Source organism: Peromyscus californicus, unplaced genomic scaffold, assembly GCF_007827085.1.
Source record: "Peromyscus californicus insignis strain IS unplaced genomic scaffold, ASM782708v3 Scaffold_20__1_contigs__length_68692818, whole genome shotgun sequence".
Taxonomy (NCBI): Eukaryota; Metazoa; Chordata; class Mammalia; order Rodentia; family Cricetidae; genus Peromyscus; species Peromyscus californicus.
In genome coordinates, this window is record NW_026294503.1 from 37,468,593 (window position 1) to 37,479,887 (window position 11,295).

Consider the following 11,295-nt stretch of genomic DNA (forward strand, 5'->3'; position numbering starts at 1 on the left):
ACAGCGATGTCAGATTCTCTTCTGGAGCATGTGAGCATCATCTGTGTCTAACTGCTACGGTCCACTGGCATGGACACAGTTCCAGGAACACGAACCACCAAGGCCCATTTTTTTTTTTTAATCTCAGCACGACTTAGGCTGGCAGCTCTGTAAAAGAACAACTAAGAACCATAAAGAAAAAAAAAAAGGAAAAAAAAAAAAACAGCAAACATGGAGCAGAATTAATGGTCTCATAATGGCTACATTCAGGCTCACAAATTTTAAGGTATCTTCAAAAGAGGCTAGATGAATTTCAGGAGGCCAATAAATGTTGCACAGAGCCACTCCTGAAAAGTAGGTACTACACCAGCTTGAAGAGAATTACGAAAATGAAAAAGGCTTACCTGGCATGCTATTGTTAACAAATGAAGGTCATTGACCTTCAGAGTTATCCTTAATCTCCAAGGTGTCTGGGTGACACATTCTCAACATTTTTGAAAAAGGTTACCATACATTACATTTTGAAGAATCCAACCACATGGCTACAGTTCCTAGGCTTACATTAATGTTTGCCAAGGCTGGCCATATTGGGTTCTCAATCCCCATTGGCATCATAAGGGGAGAGTTTTTCATGAAGGCCCAATAGGTCTCTGCCATGTCGGGATTCAGCAGCAGCCACAGGGTGCACACAGCACTCAGGAACCCAAAGAGGAACCTCATTGTCCTGCGGAAAGATGCAAAAAGATCCCCGGGCCCACACCAACACTGGATCGGGTCCCCTCCAAGTGCCAGTAGAAAGATCCTTCCGTCGCACCAGAGGATGATTTGTAACAGGAGCCCTCCAGTGCTTATCTGCAGCAGATACTCCAGCAGAATCCACCGATAAAAAATTTAAAATATATAAAACAAGGGAAAGAATAGAATGTGGAGAGGAGATTTGAGCCCCTAGCTCCCCCCTTTTTACTTTAGCAATATATGTTTTTAAGGTACGATGGTCAAGGTCGGCAAGCAAGGCAGCAGTCACTCACAGTGGGGGGCCAGGGCCCACGTATATATATACATATAATGGTGTTGGTGCCTGTTTTACATGGAGGGTTGGGGAGGGAAGAGGATTCTTTTTGAGAAATGGAAATCCTGAGAATGAGTTCCTGCTCACATAGGTCAATGTGTAACATGGAATACCTAGTGTTTTTCAATGTATCACATGAATAGCATGTTTCAGATGGCCTGTCCTGCTCTCTGCAGAAACAGCCCAGACTCCATCATTGAATCATTTGCCAAGGATGACTTTGGCTTCAGAGTTTCAGTTCTGTATTAACATACAGCTACAGTGTGTAAACACTTCCTATACTGTGCAGATCTAGTGGAACTGTTTAGAAGTGTGGGGTGTGGGATCCAGGATCCCTTGGGCATCTTCAAGGCAAGTTTCTTAACCATGTAAGAAACTTCTGAAATTCCCATCAGTCTAAAAGAGAATGTATTAGTGAAGTATCTTTGCTAGTAGATGTTAAATGAATCTGTCTTTAGTCTACTTGCATGAGATCGGAACAGAACAGACTTGAATGTACTGAGTACCTGGCATTAAAAGGCTCTAGGAACTGCTTTAGGGGAGGCCAGTTAAATTGGCATCCAGCATCCAATAGGCTCATTCTTCTCAGACTCTTCGTTAATGGAATTCTTCTGACATTGAAAATTGGACAATGCATATGCCCTCCTAGGAACAGATTAACTTGAGTCAACAAAACAGGTTAAAAACTCATATATTATATTTATAATAAAATATTCTTAATCCTTATCAATTTAAGAAATTATGATTTTCTTCTTTATTTAAATAGGTATGTAAAAATGCCTCTATACTGTTCTTTAGACATTTTCTTCCAAAAAAAAATGAAGTGCAGGGATGGACTGGTGGATAGAAGTTCAGACCCTCAGTTACAAATGCTTGCTAATTTTTTTTGAAGTTTTATTAAAAACCATTTCTTGTTCTTTAAGTAAAGAACATTATACAAAGAAAATACATTGTGAAATACCCAGAGACATGTTTGTTTGTTCCCTCGTGGAAAGCTGTGTCCATCCTAGGAGGAGAGGATGCAAACTAGGAGGTAGTTCCAGGTTATAGGAGGTAGTCCCAGTTATAGCTGGCCTCTTCCTGTCCACTAAATACATTGTAGAGCTTCAGCTGCCCTGAATAGGTACCAAGCATCAGGAACCTCTCCCGGGCAGAAAATGCACAACACATGAAGCCCCTCTCATCTTCAAGAGCTTCCCAGAACACTGAAATTGGACGAAATCTGCTGAAGATAAGGTGCCTATCAAAGCATCCACCATGTACTCCTCCATATTTTGGAAACAATGCCCTGCTGTTTACCCTTGAGGTAAAGTTGATTGGCACTTGCTGCCTCTGTTTTGGCTCAGGACACTGATGAGGGGTAAAGAGAGAAAAAGGTGGACAGATGGCAATGGGGTTCTTGCAGCGAGCATGTTGCTCCCTAAGATGCTCTGTAATGATACTGTCCAGTGTTGGTGGAGAAGGAAGATGTCTATTCCATTGTGTTTTTACAGCAAGGCTCTGGCTGTTAGTGCTGTAGTCAGACTCCTGCTGCAACACTTGAACTTTCCTGCCATTGCACAATGATGGTCTCTCTCTCATAAAACTGATCCTGCCATTAAAAGAGGAGTTGCCTGCATATGATGGGCCAGGCAAAGCCAATGAATCCTGGGCTGCGCATGGTCGAAGATGGGATGGGGGGGCGGGGAGGAGAAGGGGCAGAAGTACCCACAGCAACATGACTGCCCAGTTGACTTGCAATGCCATTGGCAATCCGAGGAGTCCAGGGAAGAGAGACAGTAGAAACAGCAGCAGTCACTGGGGTGAAGGCAGAAGAATGTGAGGCTGCAGTCATGGGCAAGTCAGCCCTCTCTGGTCAGCACAGTGGCTGTCTCTCCAAGCCCTTTAGAAATGAGATGCTTTCTTATCAAATTTTAATTTGCAAAATTCTGCAATATGAGTAACATTCATTTGCCATAGATGATTAGGAAGAAGACCTCGGGGGTTTACCCCTAAGTGAGGAACAGGAATAAATCTTGGACATACCCCACATCGTTTAACTATTTGACAAGCTGCTTATTTGGTAAGATTGAATAGCTTTCTTAAGCTTTTGCTATTTTGATGATGAGGAGCATGTGTCTGTCGAGCCATTTCCACTTGGGATAATGATACTATCTTTGTTAACTTATCAGTCATTGCATTGCCCTCAGCTAAAGGACCAGGAAGATTGGAGTGAGCTCTAATATGGCACACAAAGCATGGCAGCTTTCTTTTGTGGAATAGCATCTTGAATTTGTTGAAACATTTTGACTTGATTGTTGTTAGTTCCAATACTTTTACCAAAACTGTTATTATTCAAAGGAGTCAAGAACATAGATGTTCTTTCATGAAACAAATTCTTCATGATCTTACATTGAGAAAAAGCATTTTCAGGACTTAGTATTTTCACTTCATTAGCTTTAACTCCTAATATTATTAGCAGCTGTGATATTTAGCATTGATTTCTTATAAGGAACTTTCAGGTGAAGCAACTCTTTTGTAAGACAGCTAGATTGTCTGAAGTTTGTTTCCCATCTATAAAGCAGTCATTTCTTTTTGAATGCCTGTTTCCCTGTCTCCCTTATTAGATTTGCAAAGGAATTACTCATTGCAGGCAGTTTGTTCAGAAGGCAAAGAAATTTTTTAATTTCAACATAAGTTTCTTCATATCTAAGACAACGTTCAGTGTATAAACTGATTTCCCTTGTTTTAAGGATTTTAAAGTGGCTTGTTCCCTCTTATAGGTAGCTTTTTGTCTGATCTGAGTTCTCAAGAGGTAAGATTAAGCTTTCTAGCATTGCTTTGAGAAGAAACTTCATTCTGAGCTGAAAAGTTTTTGGACAGTATAGCCATCTTTAGTGGAAATCCTACATTTCCCAGAATGCATTTCTCTTCATCAGCTCACTGTTAAGAGCTAGCTTATGGACTCCATTTCCCATAGTTCTTTTGGGGTCCCTTTTTACAGGACTTGCTTTAGAAGTTTTTCCTTTTTCAACAAGAGATTTGAACCAAGAGTTTTAAGTTTTCAATTATGGGACATTGAACGATTTCTATTTTCTCCTCATCTGGCTTTAACAGGTGTCTCTCCTTTATTTGACATTGGCCCCTAATCAGAACTGCACCCACCTCATTAGCCTGCATTGAGGCCCACTTTCCTGAAAGCAACTTTCCTTGGGGCTTGTGTTTGCCTTAGCCAGTCAGTGAAAAACAAAAACATTTACAACAGCTTTTTCATAGCTCCTTCAGAGAGATTTTCTCCCACTGATTTTATCCTCATATTGCTTGTTCCTTCCCCCCAGATGCAGAGCTTCAGATATCTCAGGCTGCCCTGTTTCTCTGCTAGCTGCCTTTGGAGGTAGGGGCTCCCCCCACCCAATCTGCCTCAAATTCTAGCAGCTTTGTCAGGTCATGCATTTTCTGGGGAGGAATCTGTCCCTTCTCCGTTTCTTCAGAGAGTCAGTTCCCAGTTTGGTCTCAGTTTATCCCCTCTGCCCCAGAAACAGTTTTTGACACTACAGTGGCGGCTTTTCCTGTTACTGAAGGTAGGGGCTTTTTGTCCGTTTCTGTTTTCGGGGTCTGTGTGGTTTGCATAAGGACTGCAAATCTAACAAGGGAGGTTTTTGCCATTTCTAAACTCCCATTAGGACAGGTGTTTTGCCTCATCAGGCCTTCACCTGACCCAGTCCCCCAATGGGTTGTGTTTTGAGTTTGTGTTTGCACAGCCAAGTGCAGACTATCTCAGACACCTGCACTCATGCCCGTGGTCCTAATCATCCTCTCTATTCAGATCTACAGAGTAAAGCCATGAGGAACCTGAAAACCGACTCCCACAGCACAGTTTACTGTAGATGTGCAGGCAATACAGACCACATCTTGGGGATTTGGGAAAGGACTGTGTTGTGATAGGGAGAAACGCTAGTTTCCAGAGGGACCCAACAAAACCCCCCAGCTCTCTGTTCCTTGAATCTGCAGCAAGCTGCCACTTGTTTCCAGGGGCTCAAGCTCTGCTGAAGAGCTGTCTAAACTCTGCTGCTCTGCAGGCTAACTCTCCCAACAAGATGGCCTTCTGCCTCCTTGGGGAATGAGGACTCAGAAATCAGAACAGCTCTACAATTGCTTTGGACCATGAGCTTGTGAACTGGAATATTTTTTTTTTTTAACAAAGACAGACGTGTAGTTTATTTTGTATTTTTTTTAATAAATACACTTTACATTAAAGAAAGAGACCTTTGATTTGTAATTTCCACATTGGGAAGACAGGGAAGGAAAAAAAAGACTTTTGAAAAACTGATTCTCAAAGAGACAGGGAGTGAATTTATACCCCTAAAGTTCTCAACTCCACAAAACCAAGGTCCACACAAGTACAGCCTGGCCATCAAGGGAGGGAGTTAGTCATCTTCCCACTAGCAGGCCATGACTTCTATTCCTGCTCTGTCACAAAGAAAAACAGATTAACTTAAGTCAACAGAACAGTGTAAAAAATCATATTATACTTATAATAAAATATTCTTAATCCTTATCAATTTCAGAAACCACAAATTTCCTCTTCATTTAAATAGGTATATATAAATGCCTCTATATTGTTCTTTAGACATCATTTTCTTCCAAAGAAAATGAAGTGCAGGGATAGATTGGTGGAAAGAAGTTGAGACCCTCAGTTATAAATGCTTGTTGGTTTTTTCTTTATTAAAGTTTTATTAAAAACCATTTCTGGTTCTTTAAGTAAAGAACATTATACAAAGAAAATACATTGAAAATACCCAGAGACATGTTTGTATGTTCCCTTGAGGAAAGCTGTGTCCATCCTAGGAGGAAGAGCTACAACCTAGGACCTAGTCACTGGAGTCTTTATTACTTATTTTATTTTGTGGTTGTTACTGTTTTCAGATGGACCCTCAGATTCCAGGGAGACTCTAAATCATACATACATACAGTTCCTTAACAGATAGCCCAGGGGACAGCAAAAGGCAAGTTTTCTGAATCCATTCACTCAGTTTCTCTCACCTGCCAAGGTTCTCTTCCAAGTGGGGACTGGCAAGTCACTCATTCAGAGATAAGATGATGTCATCTTCCAAATCAGAGTTGTCTGAGCTGTCCTCCACCAGGATCACTTCCAGTTCCTCCTCTGTATCAGCGTCTTCAACTTCCCCCTCCTCTCCCTCCTCTAGGCTTGCTAGCTCCTCATCAGAGGGAGAGAAGGCATTGTCCCCATCCTGTCCTGAGTTCTCACTGTTGTCGGCCTCCTCCATTTCTGCCTCCAGCCGCCTGTCAGTGTCAAGTTCCTCTCCATCATCAGTGTCATCATCATTATCATCATGATCATCATGGTATTCATACTCATCATCTTCCTCCAGTTCTTCCTCTTCAGAGTCCTCCTCTTCATCTTCTTCCTCTGCCAGACGCTGCCTGCCCACTTCATAAAGCCTGCATACTGTGTCCATGTCAGGGGCATCCATACTGCCTTGATTCTCAATGACAGCAAGATAGCTATCTCTGGTGTCTGTACACAGGTCAAAGATGTTCCGTTTCACATCAATCGTTGCTATGGGTTTGTAATCAGTTGCATTAAATGTTCGGAAGGATGACCCAAAGGGGCTCCTCATCCTCTCTTCCAAGAAGTCATCTTCATCATCTGCCTGCAACCTTGCTCCATACATCACTGTCCCTGTGTGGTTAAACACCACATGACACTGATCCAGAGCAGGAACTGTGTGTAAAAGATGGAAAGTTCGAAGGTCCCAAATCTCTGTGTTGATGATGACCTCCAGCCCATTGGGGTGGAAAACACCACTGATATTCCTGTTGAACTTGTCAAACTTGTGGATGGCCTGTGCAGAGCGGACATCCCAGAGGACCCCATCATTTAAGACAAGATCATCTGTAGGATTAAAGGTGGCACAGTTCCTCGTGTAGTTGTTGGCAAGATCTGGGTTAAACAGAGTCAACAGCTTGGTGCCAGTCTCAATGTCATAAATATGGGCAATGTCTCCTTTGGTGCCTATGACCTGATCCTGAGAGTACTTACTGAACTCAACATGGTGATCTTCTGTGAAGGAATGCTTCCTATCAAATACTGACCTCATCCCCCAAAGTGCAGACAAGGGCTGGTTCCAAGTGGCAGATGTCAGAAGTAAGGACCCATCCCTGGAAGGTTCAAGGTGTGTGATGGCTGAGTTGTGACAGTTATAGCTGGCCTCTTCCAGTCCACTAAATACATTGTAGAGCTTCAGCTGCCCTGAATAGGTACCAAGCATCAGGAACCTCTCCCGGGCAGAAAATGCACAACACGTAAAGCCACTCTCATATTCATGAGATTCCCGGAACACTGAAATTGGACGAAATCTGCTGAAGATAAGGTGCCTATCAAAGCATCCGCCATCTACTCCTCCATATTTTGGAAACAATGCTCTGCGGTTTACCCTTGAGGTAAAGTTTCTTGGAGCTTGCCTTCTCTGTTTTGGCTCAGGACACTGATGAGGGGTAAAGAGAGAAAAAGGTGGACAGATGGCAATGGGGTTCTTGCAGCGAGCATGTTGCTCCCTAAGATGCTCTGTGATGATACTGTCCAGTGTTGGTGGAGAAGGAAGATGTCTATCCAATTGTGTTTTGTCAGCAGGGCTCTGGCTGTGTGTGTCGTGGTCAGACTCCTGCTGCAACACTTGAACTTTGCTGCCATTGCACAGTGATGGTCTCTCTCTCATAAAACTGATCCTGCCATTAAAAGAGGAGTTGCCTGCATATGATGGGCCAGGCAAAGCTAATGAATCCTGAGCTGCACATGACCGAGGATCAGCAGGGGGAGCAGAAAGGGCAGAAGCACCCACAGCTGCATGGTTGCCCAGTCGACCAGCAATGCCATTGGCAATCTGAAGAGTCCAGGGAAGAGAGACAGTAGAAGCAGCAGCAGTCACTGGGGTGAAGGCAGAAGGATGTGAGGCTGCAGCCATGGGCAAGTCTGCCTCTCTGGTCAGCACAGTGGCTGTCTCTCCAAGCCCTTTAGAAATGAGATGGTTTCTTATCAACAGGAGCAGTTCTTTCTCAGGGAAGGAGATCCTTGACTGGGCAACAATACCTGCTTTCTGGAGCTGGGCCAGTGACACATCAGTGCCAAGCAGAAGACGCTTTCCTGATACCTGCTCAATGAGCTCAACTGCGTAGTTGCAGAACTTGACATGGTTGCTAATCTTGTCCTGCAGCACTGGCTCCTTCATCAGCTGTTGAATCTGGCAGCTACTAAAAAGGGGCAATTTGCTGATAATCTGTCCAACAGTGCTACTTCGAGACAAGCCCACTAGGGCCTTGCAGGCCAAGGCCCTGATCTGGTCTGCATCTGTGATGGGCATCTTGATGGACAATAGTGACAGAAGCACCTTGATGCCATCGTTGCACTGGACCACATTCCACATCTTGACCAGGGTATGCTCACTGCTCTTGGGGGTCTGAAACAGCATTCTCTGAGGAGTTCCAGGGGTAAATTTACCAATACTGGATATTCGGTTATCTGGGCCACATACACAATTGATGATTACTTGAAGGGCTGACTTCTGAATTTCACCATCATGGATAAAGTACTCACCTTCAGCCACTCCCAAAATAATGCTGATACCTACAGTGGATACAGTAGAGCCATGCTCATCCAAGACCTTCACCGACTCTGCCAATTTGAGCTGGATTTTTGGCACCACAGTGAGGATAGCCAGGACATCCAAAGCAAAGCGCACAGTGTCATTCCTTGCATAATACATCTTCCACTTGCAGGCAATGGAAATAAGCTGCAACAAGAGCTGCACACAGGAAAGCTTGAGGAAGACTTCAGCAGGTTCCCAATACAGCTGAGCTGGGCCATATTCTATCAAAAACTCCATCATTTCCACAATCTTCTCACGAGTGTATGAGCATGCCTTGTATGGAGGTTGAGGGTGCACAAGAATACCACCCTCAGTCCTCTGAAGTGACTGCTTGACTTGCTCCAGTTTAATGGCCAAGTGAGCCTCAAAATACTTTCGCAGAGCCATGCAGGTATGTTTGCCTCTTTGGCAAGTAGCAAGGATTTTATCATCACTCACATGTGCACGCTGCTCTTCCATATTTAAAATCTCCAAAGTACTGATCAAGTTCACTAGGCGACGCAGACCATCATAATGGTCAAAGAGCTCCAAGACAGCCCGGAATGAGAAGCAAACTGAGAAAAACATTGTAGCATGGTGGCATCCTGAAGCGTGAGAACTTTCCATTAACCACAGGGCATAGTTCACCACATCAGATAGAACACTGTAGGGATGCATGCAAACTCTTTCCATAGCATCCTGGTTGGAGGACAGGTAATATAAGCACTTAGATACACCAGTTGCAGCCATAGAAGGCCGAGGAATTTCCAGTAATTTCTGTACTCCACCATGTGCAACAAAGTCTATGGCAAATTTGTTATGCATCAGGAGAGATGCTAGGTGCTTGAGTGCCTCAAAAGTAAGCAGGACATCATTAGTCTGTTTCAGATCAATATAAAACATCATCACTTCTTGAGATCCAAGTTGCATGAATGTGGGAAGTAACGCCTGATACTCTCCTACAGGAGTCAGGTACTGGAGAAGAAGTCTTTGTTCAATAGTGGGAGTCATTGGATAGAGGGTATAATTGGTGCCAATCACCCAGGGGGACATTTCTGACCAGCTGCTATTAGACAGCTCAGCAAAAACACCATCTGCCTCAGAAGGTGAGAAACCCAACTTCTGCTGGGCCCTTCTAACATTCTCTCTGTCACCATGCTTTGAAGATCCTGAGGCTTCCTCAGCCTTAGTTGCTGTGTTTACTCTACAACTGGCCTTCTGACTTAATTCCAGATGAAGGGAATTTTCCATATCTCTAGAAGTTTCTTGCTCTCTATTCACAACATCTACTGCAGTGTCACCATAGTCCATATCCACAGCTTCCTCATCCAGACGCAAAGGCGGCTCTGATGAAAGCTTCTGTGGACTAGGACACTTACCTTCCTGCCGCAAATCCACTTCCTGAACTTGGAGCTCTCTCAGTCTGTGAAGCACTGTTGCCACTAGCTGTGAATTTTCATCTCTATAGCTTGCAGCAATCTCTTCATTTTCCATAGCACCTCCTAACAGTGCTGTAGAATATGTCCTCAGTGGCTGATCAGCCTCTTGGGCCCATTTGAAAAGATTTTCTACAATCCCTTCCTCTTCTTGAAACACAACTGCAGTTTCTAGACCTGGCAGGATGTCCAGTAGCAGTCTGCAGGCTGCAGTATTTAAAGGGGCCTCTCTACTTGTCATCACATACCCGTTCATCAGTGCATTCATGAAATCATCATTCTTGGAGAATACTCTCAGCAAGTGGCCCAGCATACATTCTGGATCAGCTCGACCAGGATGTTGATCATCAAATGGGTCTGGATCTCCTTTATGATATTCTTCAGTTTCTTTTTCAATTAATTCTGACATCCTTGTAAGGATAGGTACCATATCCTGCCCACTATCATGGTCCTCTTCCCACTGCTCCAGCAGGGCAATGAGCTCAGCTTTGGAGTCCACATGTACCACTACTGTACTCATGGTTTAAGTCCCAGCTTAAGGCTCAAGAACCCTTCACAATGGCTGGACTGGTCCACATCTACTTACAGCAAGTCCAGGGATCACGGTTGTTTGGAGCAGGTTGTAGTCAGCAGCTGATGCTTAGATGTGTCTTTTAGCCAACAGGAAGTCTACTAAGACAAATAGAGACATTACAACTTGCATTTACATCTTAAATCATCTTCTTATCCTACATGGCATTAGGGCCGAGTTACCAAGACAGCTGCCAGGTCTAGTAGGTGAGAGGCTTTCCAGGTGGCCTGTCTACTTGCTTGCTACATTTCTCAGCTTGGAAGTTCACTCTGATAGTCTGAGAACTGAAGACAGCCTCAGAGCCATGGAATGTCTCAAGGTACATGCCTCATGTAGGCCCTCATGGCAATAGTTCCTGAGTGAAGGTCCAGCTTTAGAATTAGAGTGTGTGGTCTGAATATTGCTGGGCTGTCCAGAAAATGTTAATCCCATCTATCAAGTATAAGACCACTACCACAGTTTCATGCTAGATCTGAAGCAAGTTTTAATTAAATACCGGCCAGGTGGATGGCCTCAGCTCAGGTCCACACCCAGGTTCCCAGGAAATGGCCTGGAACAGTTTCTTCTCCCTTTAGAATCTGAGCTCTAGGTATGGATGACTATGGCTGCACCTTT

General features: G+C 43.9%; 1 protein-coding gene across 3 annotated transcripts; it reads right to left on the reverse strand.

Moving 5' to 3' along the window:
* Nucleotides 1-6,105: 6,105 nt before the first annotated feature.
* On the reverse strand, nucleotides 6,106-10,629 carry LOC128116250 (DDB1- and CUL4-associated factor 1-like). Of its 3 annotated transcripts, none has more exons than XM_052747425.1 (2): nucleotides 9,518-10,629; nucleotides 6,106-9,358 (listed from the first exon to the last, which is right to left on the reverse strand). In XM_052747425.1, exons 1-2 carry the CDS (start codon nucleotides 10,627-10,629, stop codon nucleotides 6,106-6,108), a joined length of 4,365 nt encoding a protein of 1,454 aa, XP_052603385.1. The 3 variants fall into 3 exon arrangements, with proteins under 3 accessions (XP_052603385.1, XP_052603384.1, XP_052603386.1); XM_052747426.1 differs by having other exon boundaries at nucleotides 6,114-6,162; nucleotides 6,404-10,629; XM_052747424.1 differs by having other exon boundaries at nucleotides 6,106-10,629.
* Nucleotides 10,630-11,295: the final 666 nt, after the last annotated feature.